The 27213-nt window shown below is 38.3% G+C and overlaps 1 protein-coding gene across 1 annotated transcript; it reads right to left on the minus strand.

Annotated features, from left to right (window-relative positions):
- Positions 1 to 1576: 1576 nt before the first annotated feature.
- Positions 1577 to 26909, minus strand: LOC139728857 (heparan-alpha-glucosaminide N-acetyltransferase-like). The gene is made up of 17 exons (XM_071639797.1): positions 26888 to 26909; positions 25439 to 25623; positions 24533 to 24669; positions 23225 to 23352; positions 21701 to 21758; positions 18287 to 18344; positions 17523 to 17626; positions 16544 to 16620; positions 16113 to 16143; positions 15573 to 15709; positions 7127 to 7254; positions 5834 to 5952; positions 5032 to 5251; positions 4066 to 4140; positions 3152 to 3222; positions 2277 to 2389; positions 1577 to 1755 (listed from the first exon to the last, which is right to left on the minus strand). The coding sequence occupies exons 1-17, from the start codon at positions 26907 to 26909 to the stop codon at positions 1577 to 1579; spliced, it is 1842 nt and encodes a 613-aa protein (XP_071495898.1).
- Positions 26910 to 27213: the final 304 nt, after the last annotated feature.

Here is a 27213-nt window from a genome sequence, read left to right on the forward strand (position 1 = left end):
TTTGTGTTGTGTGTGTGCGTGTACAAAAGTATGACGGATATGGTAAATAACCAATTAGACATGTAACATTAACCTTTCTCATGAAGTGTAAAGCATTTATTCTCAAATAGTACAGAACATACCATATATTCCATATGTAATGCATGTGGTGCGAACGTTTCTCGAAGAAAACTTAAATGACAAGCTCTAACATTTGCGAATGAATTGTTATACGCCGTTACATATTGACGAACACACTTCGAAAAATAACACTATCAACAAGACAAAATAGAAATTCTAACATTGTGAAGTAACAAACACAAGTTAACTTTTTGAACATTAGCCGTGATGGGAATCGTTCGAAAGATCCTACAAACATCTTCAGCGAACAAAACAAGAATGGCATGAGTACACGAACACAACAATACAGTACCAAAACGTTCCATTAAAGAAAACAAAATGAACATATTTATAACAATGACATTGAAGTTACTATCTAAGCATTAGTGCGTTAGGAACATTTTTTTTTTCTCAGTGCAGGGATGAGGAGGGGGAGGAGGGGGAGGAGGGGGAGGAGGGGGAGGAGGGGGCATCTGGCCGAGGGTTCATGAAAAAAGTGAGTCCTCTGTCAGGCCCCCCCCCCCCCCCCCCCGATATCCTTACGGAACCTGGGAAAGTCATGGATTATTGGTTATTTTTTTTTCGATTGTTTCAACTTCTTCAAGAGTAAAGAGTGTGGGGACAGTAGACCCAAGCCCCTACCGTCCGTCCTTGCGCGATCCTTGGTCAGTGTTGGTTCTATGCATAACATTACGTAAAAACATTATCATAAACGACGGCATCATCGGTAAGTTATGATTGTACACTGTACTGATAATTACTAAAAAAAAAGTTTCTATTATGATTACTGACCAATATTATACAAAGAATAGCAAAGAAAGTAAGAACAAAAATGTTCATTGCAATTATTAGCAAAATCAGTGCAAACACGTGAACGAATCTGTTCTACAGTAATATTACGTACTAAATTTGACTTCAAATCTGCAAATTCTTACATCAGCGGCAAGCAATCCCTTTTGCTTTTTTTTCAACCTTGAAAGTGAATGTAAATGAATGCTGGTAATCCGTTACAAATGTATTGCTTCCCTTATTTCTTTCATATTGTTACAGACAATTGAGGAAATGGACAAAGAACTATAGGACCAACGGAAAAAAAAAACAAGAAGTAAAACAACGTCTTTTTGTACGTTGTTGGATGCTTCACAGCGTAGCGTGTTTCCAGCAGAGCCTTTCTTTCATAATCGGATACATTCCTTGATCTCGGAGTATTGCATTCCTCTGGTGCGCCCCTGTCATACAATAGATGCTCTTTCCTATATCTACCATAACTACATCTATCATAACAATGACTAGCATTTATTTAATGCAACTATACATCTTAGGATTCCTTGTTCTCTCCAGGTTACATACAATTTCCGTTGATTACCGGCAATACAGGCTTTTCTGCAATTAACGACGAGAATCGACCCATGTTTAACACTGGTCATGCTGAGTCGAAAAATACCTGTCTAGTCAGTCACTTGCGCTAGTTGATGAATCAAATTTTCACGAAAAATTTCTTACGGTAGGCGAGGTAGGCTATACATACCCACAACGTCATTGACCAGTACCCCATAAATATGTATTCAGCATGGTTACCAACGATTAGGGTCCAAGAAAACGGGAGATATGATGTCATGATCTCAGCACCGATGTACAGGAGCATGGTGTTCATGCCTAGACAGCAAAAAGAAATCAGAGGAAAATACATACTAGTAGAAGTATATTATAGTAATGTTGATAATAATGATGATGATGATAATAATGACGATAATAATACCTAAGTATTCAGAGCACATGTTTTGTTATATTTTTGATATTTCTACTATTTTTCTTCAGATTACCTGAATACGCCCCCTCCCCCCGCAAAAAAACAAAACAAAACTTCCAAACCTAAGATTCTGCCAGTGACGAATTATGTCAATCATTGCTAAAATACTGCTATGACATAAAGGGCAATTTGATACACTTTCTCAAACGGATCGCACATAACTTGCATATAATGCTTCTTTGCAATGTCTTTTCTTAATCATAGTGATAAGTAATATGGAAACGAGCAAGTTTTATACCCAGTTTATGTAAAGGTACACTTGTATTTCCAAACATGTTGAATGACAAGTTTTCGAAAGTCTGAAAACCTTCTGTGTCTCCTACGAATCTTTAAAATCAATCATTTTCCCACCATGCAAAGCACGAACCTGGGTAGAATAGTGGCGATCCGTTCCAAAAGTGTGTGACGTCGATGAGCACGTGGAAAAGAGCCGTGGCAAGGAAGCCAACACCCCCGGTCAGGCAAATAAACGAAAACGACCTGTTGGTTAAAAAAAAAAAAAGATGAAATAGATGACACAATATACTTATGAAAACAAGGAAAAGAATTGGGGAAATATTATACAATGAAATTGTGAACCCGCTTGGGGTGTACAAAAAAGTCGTTCTGCAAGACAGGAATGTTTTAAAGCGTGTAAACATTCCAAGACACCCTCGTAAATTGTTTGATTGATAGATAGATAGATATATAGATAGATAGATAGATAGATTGATTGATTGATTGATTGATTGATTGGAGGGAGCAGATTTGAAGTGCAACTATGATACAAACAAGATCCAATAAATTCATTTATTCACTTCTGTTGTCTATTTCTCATGTTTCCTCATTGTACAGGTATGTCCATTTATTTTCTTGACTATCAGTGAAATGTTGCCATGTCTTACAACATACTAGTAATCGGGAGGAACATAAAATGTGAAGTTCGACAAGCTATGCATCATAAGCATGCATCATGCTTGCGGGTAATGACTGCTTGTAATGATGCGAGCAACCACTTTTCTACACTTTTCTAGATAAGATACAAAAGTTAGCTCACAGTCATTTGCTGCTGTTGTGAAAAATGGTCTGGAAGGTGTAGTGTTTTAAGTGAAAGATACGCTGTATAAATTGCATTTTATGATCCCATTGTATTTTCAAACGTACACTTGACAGCAAATCCGTCATAAAAGACGACAATCACAACAGTTTGATTCTTATGCTGATCACCACAAAACACTTATTTTGGATGTCGGACCATCTTACCACAGATTTTTGTTGAGGGGGATCCAGCCGTCTGCCATGGTGCACTTGGAAAGTACAGCGCTGCAGGTGATCTACAAAGTCGAACAACGGGTAACGAAAAATGAAAATACTGTAATTTGATGGGGGAATTATCCTCAACACTCATTATGGTGATGATGTGGCATAACAGTAAATTCTGATTATTCGAGTACTAAGTCCAGGGTTATGATTGCTTGGTGTTAATAATTATGTGAGTGAGTGTGCTTTTGTTTTCTTTTGGTTTTGTTTATTCTTGCATTCGCGGATACTTTTATGCTCATCGATACGCTCAGTGATTCTAACATTACAATTTCTACTTTGCTGTAATGCGATTTGTAGGCCTACATGGTGCCCAGAGCTTTGAAACACAAAAGAATTGCACATGCAGGTAATGTACATGATATCAACACAAACATTCTGCCAACTTTATGATCATGCTACGGTTTCTTTGATTGATACATTTTCGTCACGTCGGGATACTATGGTCCGAATTCACAAAGGTGGTTTCAAATGAGTTTGGCCTCTGTGCATTCACCCACAGTTCACTCTCCAAGATGCATGTGTATCTCTGTCCATTTCTGCTATATGATAAGAAATATATAATATATATATATATATATATATATATATATATATATATGTGTGTGTGTGTGTGTGTGTGTGTGTGTGTGTGTGTGTGTGTCTTAACATGTTGAGAATTCACGTATTGGCTCCACGAAGAAATGAAGAAATAAACTGGTAAAGCATTTTTTTTTTTGCCAATAAAGAATGAGTTTATTCGACTCAATTTTTCAGCGGCCTCCGCCTTCTTCAGGAGTCTTGACAAGACTATATATATATCCAGAGAGGTATCGTCCCACTTCCCTGGTCAATCTTATTATTACTTCTTTACTAACCAACAACAAGCCCCACATCAAAAGGCGCACCAATCGTCCCCGTACACTCTGGAAATGATGAAGGATTTTGCCAGCCTGTGTGCACAAGAGGAGGACATTCAATGAAATTCTGTTAGCCTTGAAAAGATGAAAATGCCATTAATTTCAGTCGCATCTTGCTGAGTAGATTTTGCAATTCTTGGAATAAATCAAAATCAAACTTGTTATTAAGTATAGAAAGCTATTAGAAAGAATACAAATAAGTCGAATTCCATAGGAAAGAGTCCCACGACCTTTCAGTGATTATACCAACTTGTGTAAATTGTAAAATTTTGTGAAGTCCTCTTACAGTTTAATTAACAATGCTAAGATGATCCTTCATTTGTTCTTATACTTAATGTAAAAATGTGAAACTGTGAAAATGCGAAAATACATTTGAAAACATGTCTGTGTGTAAGCGCTGATTAGTGTTATATTTTGTTTTCTTTCATGCAATATCTTATCTCCCAATTTTAGCAAACTGAATGTTTTGCTCTACTTCATAAAGTGAAAATTCGCGGCAGTCACTTGTGGTCACGCCCTCTTGTTGGTTTATATACAGGGTTAAATAGATGCAATGCTCTTTACAAAGCAGAAAATACAACAGTCATTGTTTCCTTTTGTAGTTCTATGACGTTTGCTTGAGACAGCAAAGTATAATATGATGTGTGAAGCTTCTACATATGAAATTTGTAAGATCGCAATTGCCGGCAAGCAGGAATAGCATGGTGGTTGTTTCGCCGCCCGGAAAGCGTTATAGATGACAAGTTCGAGTCACCTGGTTCTTTTTTTTTTCCGACATGCTTGTTAAATCATAGATCAGCAGTTGTGATCTTACAAATTTATTTGTAGAGGGATACAAATTGAAATTTCACACTTCAACCCTCACCCGCCTCTGCTTAACATTCCCTTTCAAAGGATGAACTAAATCAGCGAGATATTACTTACTTGAAGACCAAAAATGCAGAGGGCAATGCAATTTAGCGTGCCTAGGATTCCTTCGGGGTCATGAGGTACAGTGTTGTGGTATACTCTGATTATCTTCCCAGTCTTGATGAGATGGGCAGGGGTGAAGAAGGCGCGGTCGATGTAGCCGGCAGCTCCCCCGGTGCAGTTGGTGAGCTCTCCGTTCACCCCAACCAGCGGTCCTCCCGGACCCTGATAACCACTGTACTCATCGTCGGACAGAATTGCATCATGAGAAAAACTAACACTTTTGGAAACTTGAAAAACTAAATCGGACTTTAAACACATAATTTACACTAAACAGTGATATCAGGAAAATCTGAGGGTCGTAATGCTTATGACACGTCATTGCCACACAAGCTTTCCATTGACTTATGCACAAATCCTCAGTGATTTGAAGGAAAAAAACACACATTTTGCAAGTAATATGAGAAATCCACGTGGGTGGAGAAGTTTCTATTTATTATCGAGAATTCGCACTCGCCCTCAAGAAATAAAGTTGGCTCATGTCGCTTCATCGTAAACGTTTGGTGGTGATGTAGCCATATTATTGTTCAGTGTCCCAGATATGACACTTGTGCTGTAGATAACCAAAGCTTTGGCCTTCGTAGTAAATTTTCATACTCACGTAGAAACCCAGAGTATTATAAAATTGATTGTAGTTGTTAGTATATCGACCGCGGATTCTGATTCTATTCGTCTTAGGTAGATTTATTCATTAAAGTCATTTTCAAATGAAATGTGTCGCACTTTAATGTCAAAATTTACTTTTAGTGTCACCTACCGAGGGCATCCAGGTACGGGTAGGTAGAAAGTGACCATTACGTGAACAAGAACACACAACGCAGCTACCGGCAGCTCTATGTATTGAAGTATATCACGGAACATCAGGAAACACGAGTTCTGCAAAGATTCAAAGTGAAGAAACTGGAGAGATTTCGAAACTCGTCGCTAAATAGATGTGCCCGAATAGGTATGTACATTTTAACACAAACAACAACAAAAAAAAAAATGATCGCAGAATTAAATGAAAGTGGTAATTACGGTGCTGTTATGACCACAGTAACGTGAGGAAAGGGGTATTGTGATGACTGTATAGGCCTGAGGCCAACGTTCATTACATAAAATGTTACAGGTAAAAACGTTCATAGTTATACATCCCACTTACACACACCAAACATGTATATCTCTTGTATCTCCTGGACACATCAACATTCCACTTAAATATTCATATGTACATAAATTAATGTACATACAAAAGAGATATACAAACCACGGTATTTCCTGTTAAAGGGAATCCAAACCCAAACAGCAATGTGGATTGAGTGAAAGCAGTAACATTAGTGGAACAAATCAGTGAGAGTTTGAGGAAAATCGGACAATCGATGCAAAAGTTATGAATTTTTAAAGTTTTGGTGTTGGAATGGCTGGATGAGGTGACTACTAAAGGTTATGACGTGTGTGTGGACAACAATAAAAAGAAAATAATTATAAAGAAACTTCAACAAAAATTCACTTTTGCAGCATTATGAAAGAGCACTTGACTAACTGCTTTCAGAACGCAGGGGGAATGATTGCTACCCTTAACAAATATGTCAGTATCGAATTGATGGAATGTATAATTTTCATGAAAAATGAATTTTTGTTTGATTCGCTTTATATTTTCTTTATCATGTTGTCCACACATACGTAATAACCTCTAGTAGTCTCCTCATCCAGCGGTTCCAACACCAAAACTTTAAAAATTCTTAACTTTTGTATCGATTGTCCGATTTTCCTCAAACTTTCACTGATTTGTTCTACTAATGATGCTGATTTCACTCAATCCACATTTCTCTTTGGGTTTTGGGTTTCCTTTAAGGAGTGTGAATGAAATCTTTAATAAAAATCACCACCCCCACAATCATAAACATAAATCTCAAACATTTTTAAAATCATTTTATTCATTTCATCATACACATACTCAACCCCACCCCCCACCACCACACCGTCTCCACATCTTTCCTATACTGAAACACGCAGAGGGGGTTTCCATCATGCAAACAAGAGGTAGGTTTAGCTGCGAACATGCACCCACCGTTCTCTCTGTTTTCCTGCGTGCTTGGAGCCATCTTGAGAAGAGGTAACACGAAGCTACTATAAAGTACGTGATTCCAAATCGTTGCAGGACACCTGGTATCCGAAGAGTTAGCAGGTCGTTTTGAGCTATGGAACACAAAGCCGGAAGAAAAAACAAGATCGGCCTTTATTATGCTGCAATTTATTTTTGGTCATTTGACGATTACAAGTTAAGTGAGATAGTGTAGGTTTTTCATTTACGCGTAGCACTTATTTTTCACAGTTACTTTCTTCAGTCCTCCTGAAAAAGGATAAAACAAAGAAATGAAAATTGCAGACTTCTTCATGTGAGAAGAATATTGAGAGACGAATTACATTGTATCTTGGTGCTGACACTCGTTACAGAAAATGAAATCATAGAATTTGTTGATATTTGTTCACACTCTCATCGTTCTTAGTTTTGTTTTGCGGTTTACCTCATATTTCTATTTCAGACTAACCGATGTCTTCATAATAAATGATGGGCATGCGTCATGAAAACAAAACTGTTTCGTGCGAAGTTTGCTTGTATAAATACAGCGTATAGAGCTAACGTGTGCCTGAAGTTTTTAGAAATTCGGGTGTATGTTTGCATAATTGGCCGGCTGCTTGTTGAGGTACGCTGCCCCCGCTCCCATCCTAATTTTTCGGACAAGTCCAAATTTTTGAATGTATTATTCAACAACGTTCTGATAAACAGGGGTGCAGAATTATAACGAGGAGGTTGGGTGAATGGTCCCAGAACATGCCACGATTTATCACATTATCATGGAGTTCCTTTTTGTAGTGGACGAGTTGTTGCAGGGAGGCGTTGAATAAGAAGAAAGTGTGCAATTTGGAGATGGATTCAAACTAGTTTCTTAGACTTTCGGACATCACCATTAATCTCCGATTCAATGTTCTCGACTTTCGCTGCGATGTAGATCGGGGCCCTGTTGCATAAAACCCTTACCGCTGGACTTACCGCTCCTTTCTAGCGGTAAATCTTCAAATTAGCGGTAAATTTTATAATCCTTGATGCTGATTGGCTGTGACGCCTAATTTTGACGGTAGTTACCATTGAAATTCAATGGTAAGTTTCATGCAACGGGCCACTAATTTAGAAACTAACCCAACGATGCGCTCCTGCGGTAGGTGCATCAAGGCTGCGTGACATATAGCTAATCCCACTTTAGTCTAAACGAGTTAGTTCCCAGTGTACAAATCGAGATGAAATGGACTCAGATCTAGTACTTCAATATCTCAATTAGACTTTTTTTTTTTTTTCAAATGATAGAATTTATTGATTTCTCGAAGCAACATAATTTTACAGAGGATAAATGAATTACAAAGTTATTACTTCAACACAAAAACATTTCTTTGATACAAACAATTTAAACACATATCTGTGTTTTTATACTTTTTTTTCAAATATTTAAATATCTTCTTACTAAAAAACATACTATAAAGGGTCGTACATGCGAGAATGCGAAAATAGGATAAAATAACTTTTGGCAGTCCGAAAGCCCGCCCAGGCCCGCCCGACATGGCGACGACGAGTGCACATTGAATAACTTCCACAGGACCATTGCAATTGACTACACACAGCCCCGCCGCCGTACACAAGTGTAACACTTGAGCACAGCGACAGGGCCACGCACAGCCACATTGCAATGTACAGCTAATAAAAGGAAATTCGTAAATACTAATAGGCCCCATGGACAGAAAATCTAGAAATTAGCATACAAAATTCACCCGCCGTCCCCACGCTCTGGCAGGCCCCCAGCGGACTTCCGGCAAGCCATTGGAACGCCAAGGATGCACCCTGCCCGAAAGTATGTACAGTGTATACATTTACATTACACACGCCACACCCAGGTAGGCTCCTAGAAAGCCACCGGGTTGCCATACCCTGCCCGAAAGCATGCATAAATAAAATTACATCATAACAACGTTAAAAGAAACTCGCGGGTACATAGACCTTTAAACTATTTTCATGCATACCTCCCCGGCAAAGGTTGCTCCAGGCAACCCGTAAACACGTCAATATCCACCTGACGTTGCAACAACTAAATGTATGCAAGGTGGATTCCAAGTATGGAATTATTTTCTACAAACAAAATCGAATGTTACCAGTTTCCGAGAGAAAATACCTCCATATATTTGACTACGAACCAAATGAAAGTGTTGCATCAGCCCCATCCTTGAATCATCAAGAAACATGAAATACACTGTAACGAAACAACATCAGACAGTTCAAATAAGTTGAACATGTCTCCATTTATCTAAAAACACAGTGATTTTACCTTGTTTTAAATATATAATTTCTTCAATTTCATAATAATGTTTCAAAGCTTTTTGAAATAACGCCAAAGATAATGTACCGTTCTTACATCTTGTGGCGAATATGTAATATTTGGCATATAAAAAAAAACAGAATTCAATGTAGTGAAAGGACCATTTAAGATTCCAAATATGAAATCGTTAAATGTGAGAATAACTTCATCTTTCAAAACTTGTCTTTGGAACTCTCTCAAAAAACGTTGAGTATAAGGGCACTCCCAGAACAAATGTGTAATTGTCTCGGTTGTATCTAAACAAAAGGTACATAAATCAGAATCTGACAAACCAATTTGTTTTAGCAGTTTATTCACCCCGAGGATGTTGTGTAGAATCTTGAACTGAAAATAACGCAATTTTGTCGACAATGAACTTTTAAAAGGAATGAGATAGATTTTTTTCCAGTCAGTGACTGGTTCTATCAAAATTGAATTCCATTTTTCTTGTGATTTTGGAACTTCACGAAAATTATCTACGCATTTTCTATGAATAAATCTACATACTTTAGGAGCTTTCTTAATTTCAAGAATCAGTTCTTCTTGATAATTTTTATCTTGAGTTTGAGGTTTTTTAACAAGATTTTTCCAGTTAAGAGGAATTGCAGATATGATGGAAAAAAAATCCAAAAAATTGCATTGAATTTCATATTTATTTCTAAATTGTGAAAATGAAAGAAAATTACCCTGTTCATTCAAAATATGATAAATTCTCGTAATACCTTTATTTATCCAATTATGCTTAATAACAACTTTTCCATTAATTCTAATGCAAGAATTATTCCATATAACCTGATTATGAATATATCTGTCAGGAGGGTTCTGAGAAAAAAACTAAATTACTCCAGCAGACAAGAATTTCTCGTATGAATATATTTCCGACCTGATTAATCATATCCTTGCAATCAAGATTACAAATCCAAAATAAGTCTCCACCGAGATCTTTCATTGACAAGTCAAAAAAGCATTTCCAGCTACCCCTACTATCAGGGTTTAAAAAGCGTTTTACCCATGCGGTTTTAAGACCAACAATCATTGACTGAATGTGTATCATTCGTAGTCCTCCCTCACTATAATCTCCAATAATAATTTTACGTTTGATCTTATCTGGCTTCTTGCTCCATATAAATGAATATATAACAGACTCAATTTCTTTTATGAAATCATCTGGAGGCTTTGGAAGAACAGAGAATAAAAATACTAATTGAGATATACCGAGAGATTTAACAAGAGTAATCTTACCTATTGGGGTTAAATTTCTAGGAGCCCAAACTCTAAAAATTCTTTTCAGTAATTCCATTTTAGGCTTAAAATTGAGTTCAAATAAGTCATTTGGGTTTGTAGTAAAACGTATACCCAAAAGGCGATAAGGCCCTGGTGAATATGTGAAACCCAAAAAGGATACATCTGGAGGATGGGCTTTGTAATATCCTAAAGCAATAACATCTGATTTGTTGCGGTTAATACACAAGCCAGAATATATTTTCAGTTGATTTATAATATACATAATTCTGGCAAGAGAGTTTGTGTCTTGAACATAAAATGTTGTATCATCAGCATACATACTTATCTTTATTTCAACATCATTGATTATGATCCCTTTAACGTTATCATCTCTTTTAATCCATATACTCATTATTTCATTGCAGATTATAAACAGTAACGGGCTAAGGGGGCATCCTTGGCGCACACCTCGCGTAAGATTAAAGAACTCAGAGGCATGACCATTATTTAAAACACAAGAATGAATATCAGTATACAAAATTTGCACCCAGGAGATCAAATCATCTCCAAAGTTAAAGTATCTTAAGGCTTGAAACATATATGACCATTCCAGTTTATCGAATGCCTTTTCTATATCTGCTAACAGCATAAAACCAGTAGCTTCACAGTCAATCATGTCTAATGCCAGTCTAATATTTTCACCAATGAATCGCCCCTTCATAAAACCGGTTTGATCACAACTTATTATATCAGACAACACTTTCTTTAACCTTTGGGCAAGACATTTTGCCAAAAGCTTGTAATCAGTATTCAGAATAGATATGGGCCGCCAATTCTTCAAAAAAAGTAAATCCTGATTTTTTTTTGGAATAAGATTAATGATTGCTCTCCTTTGGTCCAGGGATAATTTGCCTGAAGTAAAAGAGAAATTGAAACTATTAAGTAACATTTCTCCAAGATCTGTAAAAAAGAATTTGTAAAATTCACACGGGAAGCCGTCAGTTCCTGGAGTTTTATTATTCTTCATAGTTTTAAGACTGTGTAGACATTCATTGAGTGTGATCAAACCTTCACATTTTTCTTTTAAATTTTCAGACAATTTAATTTCCTGAGTGTCTCTAGGTAACAAATGTTCAAACTCTACAGTAGGAGGATTACACGACGTGTAAATCAACTTATAATAATCTTTGACAGTGTTTAAAATATCTTTTGTCGATGAAACAAGTTCACCATTATCATTGTAAAGTTTGGTAATAAGTTTTTGTCTCTGATTCCTTTTCTCCAAATTCAAAAAATATCGAGTGTTCTTTTCACCATTCTCGACCCAGTTTGCTCTGGATCTAATAATGACACCCTGAGTTTTCTTTTCATACAAAACATTTAAATCATCTCTGTAACATTTTATCTGTTGGGCCAGAGAATCACAAGGATTAAGAACATAATCAGATTCTAAATTACCTATTTTCTCAAGCAAATCATTTTCATATTTCTTATTCTGTTTTGCTTTCTGAATAGAGTATCTAAGAGTCAAAGATCTCATTTGACATTTCAAAAAATCCCAAAAAGTATTTGGGTCTAAAATTTCAAAATATAAAGTTTTAGTTTCTTTAATACAATTACGAATCTGTTCAACATATGTTTCATCTTGTAAAAGAGATGTATTAAATTTCCAAAAACCACGTCCTCTGATTTCATTTACTACAGAAAAATTAAGGGATATTGCTGAATGATCTGTTTTAAAACCAGGAGAGATCTCACATTTGTCAACTTGAACAACTAAATTACATGATATAAGAAAAAAATCTAAACGACAAAAGATATTTCTCGAATGCCAAGTATATGTACGAGTTTTAGGATTTCTAAATCTCCATACATCAATAAGATTATATTCTTCCATTATTTCATTTATACAAGCAACACTATTATAATGAGTAATTGCTCTGCCTCCTTTCTTGTCTAGGTTAACATCTAAAACACAATTGAAATCACCTCCCCAAACAATTGACTCACAGTCAAATTCAGACAGTTTCTCCAAAACATCAAAAAAGAACAAAGAGTCATCAATATTTGGACCGTAAGCGTTGACAAGCGTAATTTTTTGATTATCAAGCAAAGCGTCCAAAATAAGAAGTCTTCCATTATTATCACAATAATGTTTATTAATTGTAACCAGCGAGGCGTCTTTAAACAATATACAAACACCTCTACTGTTTGAGGCACCATGAGAAAAATAAATTACACCATGTCCCCAATCTTTCGCCCATATACTTTCATCTTGAGGGGAGGAATGAGATTCTTGAATGAAAAAAATATTTGCGTTTTTACTACGTAACCAGTTAAACATTTCTAAGCGTTTAACTCTGTCACGAAGACCTCTGACGTTCAATGAATATATACCAAATGCATTCATAGATAACAGTAGGTTCTTTTACTCAAAAAACACAACCTCATTAAAAACAGACTTTGTAAGTTAACTGATCCCGAAACACTTCTAATACAATAGTATGAGAGCTTGGTACCACACACATCAACTTGCATTGAAAACGTAGAGCTAATACGACATATGTATTTGTTCTTTCCTCTATCCCTTTTAACATGAAAATACAAAATCAGGCTTGCTTCGAGAAAAAACAAAAAACATTTCCAAAACATGGCTGCTATGACAAACACGAATCAGACTCCGATTCCGAGAGCCGCACTGCTAAGCACGATTCCTACAAGAAAACATATAAAAAGCCGTTTAGAGCAAAAACAATTTCGGCATAAGAACTGAAACAGTATCACATATTGACTCGCGTGAATATGGAGCTGCTGTTTAGGTGCTTAGAATATGGCAGAACATAAGGATGTAAATGCACGACTACAAACTCACAGTGCGGTAAGCCGATCTTGGCCGTAGCTGCCGTGTCTAGGACTGAAATAGTAACGAACGAAACCCCGAGCGACCGGCGTGAGGATTCACAGACAAAATACCCAGCTAGCGGCAGCAAAATGAAATGAATGATAGTCACAGTGCGATGTGCCGGTCCTTTGGCCGTAGTTGAGTGTCCAAAGACTGATATAGCGACGTTTTTTACACCGAGCGACCGGGCAAAAGGATCCAAAAACGAATGATACCCAGCTACAGTGGCTGCGGATGAAATGAACAGTGGTCACGATACGATTTACCGCTCCTTTCGCCGTAGCTGCGTCTTCGAAACTGATGTAACGACGTTCTTACTACCGAGCGACCGGGCACAACGATGCATAGACGAATGATACCCAGCTAGCGGCTGCAAATGAAATTAACACAGGCGATATACCGGTCCTTTGGCTTTAAGTGCATATCCGAAGGCTGATATGGCGCCCATCCCGCCATCTCCTAAAGATTAAGAGTTAAGTAATAGCGACTTACTAGTAATTTCAACCTGTGGACACAACTACTCAGGGTGGGTATGAACCATGGCAGTGACAATACGGGTGAGGGGCGGAGGGGTGTCATCGCTGTGCGAGTAGATCACTGTAGGGCTGTGTGCGGGATCAATATGCGGTGAACGGCCTTCGCTGACTCGGTTCCCGGAGCTACTGGCCGAGGAGAAGCGCGTAGTGCGATGGGGAGTGTCATCCCGAGTGTCAAGCGGGTGGATGGTTGTATTGCCCGGGCCAGTAGCGGCTGCGTAAAAAGCGGCAGGAATGCCACGCCCATCCCGCCATCTCCCAGCGGAAAAGTGATAGCGTATTCCCACCTGAAAGGCTTGCTGTACCTCTTTCTTCCACTTTCTCTTCTCTTCTCGGTCTTTCTTCGTTAAGTCATCTATTATGTAGAATTTCTCCTTCTCTAACTTAGCTCTCTGTTGGGAAACGATGTACCGCTTGTCCTGGTAGGAGAGCATCTTCACAAGAAGATGACGTGGGAGGTTCTTCAGCTGAGGTCCATCTCGGTGGGCACGCTCAATTTTCGGGTCGACCAGTCCAAACAAATCTTTGAGCAAATTTGTAGCTACTTGCATGGGGTTTTCATTCGGCAGTTGTGGTACTCCGACAATTCGAAAGTTGTTGCGGCGAGAAAAACGTTCCAGTTTGTTCTCTGCGAATTCGATCTGTTGAACACGCTGTTCAAAAGATTGCATGCGACTGTCCAAATTGCTTACTTTTCTCTCCAGTGGCTCAACTTTCTGTTCTAATACAGTAGTGCGTCTACTCTGAAATTCTAGAGCCTCCTCAAAACCCGTAAGCATTTCACGAATATCTGAAATGCCCTTCCTGACAAAACTTTCGAACTCCGAGGCTGCTTGCTCAGTCTGGGTCTCCATAGCCCTTAACTTGCGGGATGCTGGCCGGGTCTCTTGTGTCATGTTCCCGCTTCTCAGCTCATACGGCATTGTTCAAAATTGTCCAGTCTACAGCGTGCTACAGCGTGCTCTCGGAAAAAAAAACACGTCTGTTCTACTCGAGCGCCATGCTACGACTCAATTAGACTTTGAGTGTGTATAATTCCACGGTAACACTGAGACAAGTCCAAGTAAAAGTGGATGAGGCTGTAGTGAGGGCGAGAGTAACTCTCTGAGACTAATGTACTAATAGAAAAATTAACTGGTTACTAGAAGATCCGTTAGTCAAAGAAAGCATAGAACATCTAGAAGCAGATCCTCTGAAATTTAGACAAAGGCATTTCATGACTGCTCAGTAATGATAATCACAACAAGCCTCAAACTCTCGTTAATGTGTTCTACTATATTACTGCGTTCACTCAATCCACACATACGATTAAGGCAAACTTGTCCGTTAAAGGACTATTTTGACTTAAGATCAGGAACGTGCAAGAACTCCTGCTCAGCGCTGAACTTAAAGGAAAAGACACCTACATTCTGACTCCCTAGCTGCCTAGCAGTGTATGTGGAAACTCACGTTGAATGCATACACCCAGGATAAACAGGATTAGACTTCTCTTGACGATCTTCTTAAAAATTTCGAAGAAGGAACAACCCTTGGAGAGGAGAATGTTGAAGGCAAGGTGGATGGACGTACCCATGATGAACACAAACCTTTAAAAAAAAATAATAAAATCGTTTTGGAATTGCTGTTGCTCTTCGTTTTTACAATTGACGCGACATGATTAAAAACAAAACAAAACAAATCAAATGTTTTTTTGATGTGTAATATCGCAATGTTTCTACAATATCGAATCTGATATTATATCCTGACATATCAATAAATATTCGGCATTACCGATGTCACTTTGATATTAGCAAAAGTGCAATATTTTCAAAGGAAATGCTCCTTCTCTGTATACTCCTCGTTCGTTTGCAACACATCGATATGTGCCAGTACTTGATCAAATTTAACATTGCAGTGCTCACTTACGACTCCTCCTCCTCCTCCTCCTCTCTCTCCCTCTCTCTCTCTCTCTCCCTCTCCCTCCTTCTATCCTTTATTGAATACACTTACCAAGGAAACATAAAATCCGCCACAGTTATACCTGCAATAAGAAATAGATAGGTCAGAACATTATAAATTTACTGAATTCGTAATGGTGATGATACTTTCATGGAATGCAATAACAGACAAGAAAAATCAGAAAACACGCGACTGAGACAGTGCTACGTACTTGAAGGTACGTTACATAACAGCAATGTGTTTACCAAGCTAAGATTTTACCAGTTTATCACGCATTTCGTTTATGCACGCACATGTACACGCGCAAAACGCTGATAAATCCAAAAGGCATAATAGTTCATTATAATCATATCACCACGACATTAGAAATAATTGAAATAGAAAAGAACTGAAACTGAGAAGGAATTGATATACTCTGCAGGTTTCTTTCAATACAAAGTGCAAAATGAGAAAAAGGAAAGGTGATAATATTTATAGCTTACCATACCAGACGGCGTGAGAGAGGAAAAAGAAGTGTCCATCTCCAGACGTACCACATACCAAATGAGTTATGACGAATCTGCAGCGGAGTGAAAGGAGACAAAAACAACAGCGTCACCAACCAACGGTTACAGGTCAGATTTGAGGAATTATGTCATAATTCCTTCACGTCTACAACCTCTTAAGACACACACGCACAAGTCATTCACATAGACATCATTTTTTGACAGTTCTTTCAAAGTTCAGTTTACTTAGACTTTTTTTGCAAAGAAATTTCATTCATTTAATATTCATGTACAAAATAAATGTCACATAATGAGACATAAAAATGTACTTAGACTTACTTACTTACTTAGACATTAATTAATCCAGTACCACTCAGTGTGGAAAACAAATATGCAAAGGTGCATACTGTAAATGGTGTATATACTCAGTGTTCTGGTCCATGACGATAATCTATTCTTAGTGTACAGGCAGCAGTGACTGGTAGCCTTGTTTTTTAATGTTGTTGTTGGTGTTGTTTTTTTATATTTTTATTGGGGGGGGGGGGGGTGGGGAGTGTAACGACTGGTTGTAGTGCTTACTATTACTCATCAATCGATTTCAGTCTGATCTTTAACAGTGGCGGATCCAGGAGGGGCGCACCGGGCGCCGCCCCCCCCCCCTTAATTTTGTTTTCTGGTAAAAAAATAATAATAAAAGAAAATGAAAATAAAAAATCAAAGGGAGTGCGCCTCTTTTATTTGGTTTTTCTTAAGAAACTAACCTTGGCAGCCGATTGTATTGCGCTTTTTTTTTGCATATCTGCTGACTACTCAAACCCGGAAGTTGTAAATAAACTACTTTGCGCCCCCTCCACCCCCTTTTTAAGGAATTCCCTGATTCGCCCCTGTTCAAGGTCATCTTTGCTTTGCCTTGGTAGACAAACATATTACAAATAATGAAAATCAATGATACATCACCCATACTATATGCACATACCCTCTGAATGTGTCCACAGAGCGAAGCCGAAGGGAACTGTTGCCTGGTTTGTTAGTTTGTGTCTTCGTTGTCAAGGGAACTCTGTCCTCTTCTGGGGTTTCCGTCTGAAAGAACCATGTCGAAATCACAAACACAACAATTAATAAGTTATAATGATACATTTTTAGAGCTAAAGATTCCCCTTGCAGAACTTACGTGATTGCGAGAGGTGTAGAATTACCCGTCAGACTTCAGTGACACAATTATATAAAGATACGAGCCCTATTGTTATAATAATTCATTCAATCTCGCATATATACCTGAACTGGTTTATAACTGGTGCAAGACAAACCAAATTTGACTCTATACAACTTTATAATTCTTCTAATGTCGAGTATTTTCGACAATGATATTGATTTCATATTATTGTATATCCTTTGTATTCCTATGTATCCACGCTATAGGGCCTACCTGCATTATGTCCTGTATGTATCCCATATGCACATGTACAGATGTGTTGTATATTTTATGCAATTCAAACAAAACGAATTTCCAGAAGTGGAAAATACACTCAAATCAAATCGAATCAAATTGAATTGAATTAAGTTGAATTGAATTGAATTGAATCGAATTGAATTGAAATGAATTGAAATGAAATGAATTTGAATTGAATGGAATTGAAGAATACATATATCTTGAAAGAGCAGAGAAAAAGTACATAACATCTACGTACACAAGGTGTTTATCTATAATAACAAGCAGTGTGCTGGTATATTCATACTCACTGTTGGGGGTATGGTGTTCACGTTTAAAGAGCTGCGAAAACGCTTCTTGATGCAGTAACTGTAAAAAGAGGTAAAAGGAAAGCAAGGATGTAGTGCATTGTAATCATTAGGGGGTGACTGTGTGCTTATTTTCGTTTAAAAAAAAAACCAAACACGCAAGTATATCCAGACATACAATTTACATTATTCGTGCGTTGGTGTTTCTTTCTAAGGACGTTCTTTTTTCCGAAAACATGATGTTAAAAGTGATGCGGAGATAAAACTGCCTTCAGAGGGTTGCAGTCTTTTGCAAGCCACGTAATCCTCACTGGACATCCCCACTTGACATTGTTATGAACTATGAAAAAACAGACCCTCTTCAAACGAAACGAAACCACTTGAAAATGGTACCTCTCTACCTTTATCCATTGAGATTGTTGTTGTTGTTGTTGTTGTTGTTGTTGTTGTTGTTGCAATCGACACAGATATAGACAACAATTAATGATAACAATGACCAACACTATGACACTACTAAGAGAGCTAGCCAGGACCGTATCTATCAAGACGACGAGAGGGACGTTATACGTTGTGGGCAAATATTCATCTTCGCCGGACATGCTTCGAACCCCAAACGTTCTATCTGAAAATTGAGACACTTCCCGGTGAGATTCCAAATACACGATTGTATGAATAAAAGATTTTTAAAAATTGTGATGAGAAACAGAGTTACTTTGATTGGATAAAAGAGAGAAACGATCTGATAGCTTTTCAACGATGGTAGGGTTCGATCTCACACCCTTCCATCGTTCAAAGATCAAACTGAGATGGCGCGTGGTGTGATAGAACCCATGGTCAGTGGCGGATCCATAGGGGGCGCATCGGGCGCGCCCCGTCTTTATTTTTTGTTCAAACAAAAGAAATTTAAAGAATGGGGGGGGGGGTGCACTTGCGCCCCCTTAATTTTGTCAAGGCGCCTCCCCTTTACGGAATTCCTGGATCCGCCCCTGCATGTCACGTGATCCTTCAGCATCTAGAGTGGCATGCAAAGCGAGTATCGTTAGGGAGCGCTTTAAAAGGCAAAGTATATCCTGGCAAAGCTTGACAGTGCAACAATAACAATATATATCTTGATTAACATATTATGATTCCAATATTTCCTTGAATGACACGATGTCCCCAACTTACGCCAATCGCTTATTTTTATGGCTCATTCTTTATCAGCAAAATAAAAGATTGATAATTTACGCCAAATTGACTGGTCCTTCTTAGGTGTAAAGCAGCTATAGATTCTGTTTTAGATCGATCTACCCATAGCAGCATGCATGATTTACTCCTATATAATAGTCACCAATCAATGTTACATGATAATGAATTACATTACATCAATATCACGCTTTAAATCGGATCACATGACAGATCTGTGATGTCCTTTTGGGACTAGAAATCGGAAGGCAAAATACTGTGCAATATTCAACAACTCGTACTATACTATAGGAACTTGAAGCTCGACCTTTTTTTGCCAAATCTGGACATGCAGAAGACGTTTGTGATTACCCTGTGAGTAATGCTGCACTTTAGAAAAACAGGATTCTGAAAACATGTCTTTTTTTTATCAATCCATTGTCATCGCAGAGTATCGAATACAAAAGTCGGGGTTAACTTCCTGCACGGGCTCATTGTACAAGTGCAGACGGACTGGATCTTCATTGTCAGTATTTAAGTAGCTTATAGGAACGTTTTGAATCTAAATGGATTGGAGGTTTTGGTCTTAGCTTGATACGCGACCGGTTAACTTTCAATGGACAGCTGCCAGCGCACTCATCGTCTCAAACGTCCGCGCGTCAAAATCTAAAGCTCCAAATTGTATGATATGATGACCGTCATATTTGGCATATACACGTAGGTAGAGCAACTCATTCTCTACAAGACCCAATATTTGAAATTTCTCAAGGTCATCCCTGAGGGCGCTATTTAGCAAAATATAAAGAAATACATAGGAAATACGTGAAAATCATGTTTTTTCTTTTTATTCTTCATCCCCAGGGTATATGTTTTTTTTTCTGTAGCAATCATTTTCACACTTACCACAAAGGAAAAGGAAGTCAACCATCACTATTTGTTATGGTCGAAATTTCTCAAGGTCAGCATATGGGGGTGCTATTCATTACAATATAAAGAAATATATAAAACCTATGATGTATTGCTTGGAATGGACATGAGGGTTAAAAAAACAATAACAAAACAACACATTTTGATCAACGAAAATTATCCTTCCGACTGCTAAGAAGTATAATGAGGCCATACGCGTCCTATGTCCCTCTGTGGTACCCAATATTCAAGTTTATAACTGTCACTATCAGAGAAAGATAACGGTAAAGGTTATTTATGACAATGCATGAATAATGAAAACAACGAAGATCAACTATAGACAACCGGGCTGGTGACTTTCTGTAGAATTGTACAAGTCCTTTTTAAAAGACTTCAATCAAGGGGAGGGGGAGTATTATCACTTTTTCCATCCATTTGTTTCTTAGGATTATGATGGCGATATCTTATTAGATTCAAATTATTAATACTGGCCAAATGTCCTTACAGACACTTCAGCGTTAGGGTTTCATTGGTAGTGCAATTCATTCACTCCCCGCACAGGGGTAGGTCTACATTCGAAAATCCCGAATAACACTGGTCAGCGAATGGTGTGTATGGGAGCGGTTCCATGACATTTGCTCTTGTGATAATTGCTCCCATGAAATATCTGCACGCTAGGCCAAACATATAAGTTCTACCCACAAACATAACCCTTACCCCAATCCTAATTCTAACATCAAACTAAACCTAAAAATTGAATCGTTAACCCTAAATCCTTGGAGAAAATAGGACCGGAACGATTATCGCAGGAGCATAATGTCTTGTCACCAATCGGAGCGCAACGGTCGACTTCAGTTGAGATTTTTCACCTTGGTGTGTTAAATAAAGATCAGTGATAAAGATGCACACAGTTTGTTACGGGGATTTTCGAATATATCCGAACCGAGTCAGCCTTCCCACTGCATGAATCCCCACGGTACCGGGGCCCTGTTTCATAAAGCTGTTCGTAAAGTTACGCATGACTTTACGAACGACTGGAAGATGACGTGCCAATATGTGTGTGTTTTTTTTCTTTACGTTTTATCAAAGTATGACTGTATGTCAATATTCATCTGCATAATATAGATTAAAAATACTTTCAACTAATAACATGTGTTAACATGTAAGAACAATCATTATCATCTGCAAATTTCCGCTCTACATGTAGCTATTGAATGATGATTACGAAACCCGCTTGGCTTGTCATATTTAAGTCGTGCGTGACTTTACGAACAATTTTATGAAACAGGGCCCGGGTCTTTAAGAGTAACTATGCGCAAAATGACAAAGAAGAACAAGAATACTTACTGCCACAGAGCTGCACATATAGCCACGGCGAGCGGGATGCTGTACGACACGAAGGCAACTAAGCAGGGACGACAAAAACCAAGAAACACACGAGGTCATTATCATTAAACAACATTCCACCATCCTAAAGTAAAATGACTATCATACAATATCCATTTTTTTCGTCAGACCTTGATTATCGCCGCACATAATTTCTGATTGAGATGAAAGAAAACAGGACTTTTAGATGCATTTTAAGAGAATAGAATGATGACGATGTGATAATATTGCAACAAGCTGCCACGTGAAGAAAACATCTTAATCTACCAGAGTAGGCCTGCATTCTGCATGCATATCGTAGGTTTTGGAATGGAAAGTATATTGATCAACTCGATGTCTCATTCACTGCCTGGAGTATGGTGGAATGCATGGTATAGGCTTTAGGCATTTAATGTCTAAACACTGAGGTAATCTATATATTCTGAATGTTGATTATTGCAGCTAATTTTCCTAACGATATTCATGGTTCGTACTTTTTTCACACTTGAAATTCCCTACCTCGAGTATGACATTTTCATCCTTTAAGGACAAGTTCACCTTCATAGACATGTACGTTGAGTGAATGCAGCAATATTAGTAGAACACATCAGTGAGAGTTTGAGGAAAATCGGACAATCCGTTCAAAAGTTATGAATTTTTGAAGTTTCTGCTCAGTAACGGCTGGAAGAAAAGACTACTATAGCTTGTGATGTCACATGAGTACAACGATATAAAGAAAAAATAAAGAAAATTCACATATTTCCATTTTTCTCGCATAACAAAAGAAAACTCGACTTCTCTCTTTTAGAAGGCAGGGGGGATAATATCACCCTTAACATACGTCAGTAGCAAGTCGAAGAAATGTGCATTTTATTAAAAAAAATAAAGTTTTGTGAAATTCTCTTTTTATTTTCCTTATATAGTTGTACCTGGCGCATGTGACATCATACACTGTAGTAGTCTTCTCTTCCAGCAGTGACTGCGCAGATACTTAAAAAATTCGTAACTTTTGAACGGATTGTCCGATTTTCCCAAAACTTTCACTGATGTGTTCTACTAAAGTTGTTGCATTCATTCAGTCCACATATTATGAAGGTGAACTTGTCCTTTAGAGATTTATGCATGTTAATTCTCTCCATTTTCGGGTAAGTTTATTGCTTGGTCTATAGATGTCGCTGTGCGGATAGCAGAAACTGGGTGACGCGTTCCGTCGGTTATGACGTCATATTAAGTGCACATAGGGGTTGTGACAATTACGATATCCTTTGTGTGCGTTGATCATGTTTCTGATGTCATAATAGTCTTTTCTCGGCTTTCATCTTGAAACGTTGTAATACATGAACGATCAAACAACGGGAGAGACTAGGGACAAATGAACAATGGATAAATAAATGAATGAACGAACGAACGAATGAATGAATTAATGAATCCATCCATCCATCAATCAATCAGTCGTCAATCAAGTAATTAATGAACTGACTATCATATAAAATTACGAAGACATACCCGTGTAGGAGTAGACTGGCTTCTTGACAGTGGTGACTGGACATTGCGTGACGTTGGTTCCTTTTGGAGGGATATTACTGGGGAGGGTGAGGTTGTAGACCCCAAATTGTCCAAAGTGGTTGTACAATCTGGCAGGGATGGGTTGAAAGGGGGCGGAAGAGGACAGGAGAATAACATTGTCCATGATCTACAAGTATGTTACTGACCATGTTTTCTTTTATGGAGGGAGACATAGTATGACGCTTTGTCCAGCTTGCTTGGTGGCTTCTGTCCTTTTCAATCAACTATGTTATTGGTAAAATGTTTGAAGGGTACACTGAGTTTGTTAAGTTTGTTAGGTTTGTTTGTTCGTTTGTGTGTGTGTGTGTGTGTGTGTGTGTTTCTTTCTTTTCTGTCCTGATCAACTTGACTGTACTCCAGGCCATACTAGTTTCCCATGAAAAGACAAAAAAAAAAAGCAAAATCAAAACAGACATGATAAAATTTGGTCGTCAGACACAGAGATTTGGATTGGTTCAAACATCGTTTGGCGGGTGGAAGTGACACGAAAATTGCCTCCGCCAGCTGATTTCTCTAGGCAATCACTTTCTGTGACAAGTAAAATCACATGCGGTTATTTTGTTTATCGTATACGCAGTAATTAAGAAATGAATGGATAGATCAATGTAGATGACTGTAGCCAGGGACTTCTCCTGCAAATAGATATCTAAATATTTGCATTCACAATTAAAAGCTGAAATGGGAAGTTTATTGTGACAATCTGACAACAGTTACTCGTAGAATGTGACGATGATATTAGTCATCTGTTTGGGAGTATTTAATGTTCACCGAACACGTTTTTTCGGACATTAGAAAAACAAAATGTGAATTTATTTAACCCATCGACGTTTACAATCTCATTCACGTTCACCACAAAATGAGGTTATCTGATAACATTGATGTTTACTGATCAGGGCACTATAAAACCATTTTCTCTTCTGTCAGTCTGTTCGAGAGAGTTATTCCAAAAGGTTATACCAATGTGAACGCAGTTTTGGTAAAAAGCATGATGCGAACTTCTGTTTTGCCCAGTCTCTCCACCTGCGATAGAATTATGGACGCAAAGTCGAGGGAAAATAGGGATCGCTAATGCTTGGGCTTTAATATGTGCAAAGGACACACGTTAGATATAGATGGTTCTTCTTTCAAATGCACAATGATGAGCGTGGTAGGGGCTAGCTCTGTCTGCCAAGATTAATCATTGCAGCTCCAAAATACGGAGTGATGTGATCCCTCTTGACTTGCAGTATCATCCACTTTAAAACTTACTGGCAAAATGTGTTGTTGTTTCCGGGGTAAGGAGCGTCCACCTCTGTGACGGCAATCCGAATGGCCCAAGTGGTGTCGATTGGGAGGACATCTTCTTTCCCATCCACAAATAACTCGGCCACTAGAAGCAATTTGCACTGTTCCAATCACAAACACAAACGACAGGGGGAAAAGTAGTTGTGGGTGTAGATAATGACGAGCATCATCTTCCTGGTATAATCATGACGGTATATATCATAAGAAAGAAGAAGACATTGATAAGAGGACTCATGTGTAAAACACCAACAACAAGATCTGTCCGTTTCATAAATATACCTTAGTAGGTGCTATATTCTAGTATATTCTTGTCTTGTGCAACTTTGAGGGTAATATTTTCCGTATAGCACTGTGATCCTCTCAATTTTTACTCCCATTCGTATACTCCGCACACTCATACTTCATGAACCTTTTCCACAAGGATGATCGAACTCGAAGGGGCGTGGGGTAAAAAGCTTGGGATGCGGGTTAGGCAAAAACTCTTCCACACCTGAAACATGATAATTTCATTATCTATTATCAAATTAATGAATTCTAATAAATCAGGAGCCCTCGCTGCATGCTGTATGGATTAGAACCAACCCTGGCTATTGCGCAGATCAGAAGATCGGTGGTCTAGTGGATAAGACGCCTGTCCGGTGATCAGGAGGTCGTTGGTTCGAATCCAGCCCAAGTGAATTTTCACATGATTTCTTATCATTGCTACTACTTAAACACTGCTCAATTCACTGCATATCTACGTCGATGGTTGGGAAGTTGCCAATCAGTTGCAACGGTGAATTATTCCTTATTTTAATTGTTGATATGGGTACTCTCTATTTCCAGTTGATTTGCTTGGGGGCCACAGCAAAATTCAGTCTATATACTCACCCCGATACACAAATCGGTTTGCATCCAAACCGAAACATTTTGGTTGTCTGAGCGGACGAATCTAAGGGTAGCTGTGTCGTAGGTTTGAAAGTGTATCCCGAGAGCATCTCTTCTGGGCGAAAATCTCCTCCAACTATGAGGAGAATCCGTACTTGTGTCCTCAACCTGGGTCAAGTCGATGTACTCTATTAAGTCCGCCACAAGGAAAAAGATCAATGCAAACCGAATCGTCTTACTACCTCTACGACAAAAAAAAAAGAACTGCAATCTTGATGAGTAAAGTTCATGTATGGTATTCACGATGTATGGTCACCACCCAAACAAGAGGGTTTTTTAACTGAAATTCAATCAATTATGGCACACTCTTGGGAAGTATTTAGGAAATCGTGAATTCAAATGTAATCGATGATCCATATAAGTTGCCCAAAAACAACAACAAAATCTAAACTACACCAAACAAACTCAATTCTTCAGCTGTGCGTGGATTTTCTCATTTAGTGATGAATTGCTGAGATGGCATATAGGAAAACTATTCCAAAAATCAGGAACTCTATTGCTGATTAAAAAAAAAGGATTTCCTAACACAAAGTCGAGAATACTGTCTGTCCAGTTTCATACTGTGTCCTCTGGACTTCCTGTTCGCCCAATGAAAGAAATCATAATGATTGTCAGACATTCTAGTCAAGCATTAATATTTTAAAAACTTCAATTATTCGTCACCCCCTCCTGTGCCTGTGAGCAAGAGTTTGTAACCAAGTTCCTCAAGGCGTTCACGATTATGACAAATTCCTAGGCCCTGAAATCAATTTAGTTGCACGTCTCTGCACACTTCCAACTTCCTCTGCTCACCCAGCATATTATTATGGCGGTCATGCGGCCTGACCACATATTCCAGAATGGGTCTGATAAGGCAGCATTGTATCTGCATCAAGACTGACAAAGGTCCTTCTAACAATTCCTTAAACTTCATATGCAACTTCATCTTTGAAAGACAATTTTAGAATCTTATAAAATGCCAGGTCTTTCTCCTCGAGAGCTATATACTGTGCATGACCCATTAAATTTAAGTTCGACGCCACGCCACCTGGACATGACCCAGCTCATCTTAAGGACTAAACCTGGATCTGAATACAGAGGCTGAAGCCTGCGTTCAGAATATTCCATAGGTATCATAGGTAGGTATGACTCCCCCTTCACATGATATTTGAAAATCTAATAAATCCGTTTTTGTTCCTTTGAATTTCTTTCGCTAATGTTAGCAATTTGCTCTCAGAAAAGACGCTCGTTACCAACACAATGTACTTTTAAAGAACGTTTCATGGAAAATTCTCACTAACTCGCTTCGTGATCTTGTGCAATACTGTAATCACTCGTTTTCAGGTGCAGTGAAAGTCGAGCGCAACATGTGTTTTGTTGAAAGTAAAGATTAATTTCTTTTAAAACACTTACCAGTTGCTCTGACAGCACCCATGACCGTCAACAAAATGCAACTCAATGTCAAAAATCTTGCTGATGCTATCATCATGTTGAGAAATCACTATACCAAGGGTACAATGGATAGATGCTGCAAGCAAGGCGAGTTCCAAACTCCGAGATGACTGGTAGCAATTTGCGTACTCGGATTAACTTTCGTACACGTAGAGGCACAGATTCGGTCGAACGATCCGGTCACTCACCGAATATGAGCTTTTCTTGCTGCTCAAGTGTGGTTTGCCTAGCTGACGTAACGGACCAACTAATCAACTACAATGTAATTACATTCTTCCCTGGATTTC

This window comes from Diadema antillarum, unplaced genomic scaffold (genome assembly GCF_040938485.1).
Source record: "Diadema antillarum isolate AM-2024a unplaced genomic scaffold, OU_Dant_1.0 seq00000203_RagTag, whole genome shotgun sequence".
NCBI lineage: Eukaryota > Metazoa > Echinodermata > Echinoidea > Diadematoida > Diadematidae > Diadema > Diadema antillarum.

Bases quoted from the DNA above. Each gene is read 5' to 3' on its own strand.
- LOC139728857 (XM_071639797.1), bottom strand. From the start codon at position 26,909: ATGGGTGCTGTCAGAGCAACTG. The intron at 17,627-18,286 runs GTGAGTATGAAT...TGGTTCTTTCAG, and splicing joins TGAACACCATACCCCCAACA to ACGGAAACCCCAGAAGAGGA. The intron at 16,144-16,543 runs GTAAGCTATAAA...TTCTTATTGCAG, and splicing joins CTCTCACGCCGTCTGGTATG to GTATAACTGTGGCGGATTTT.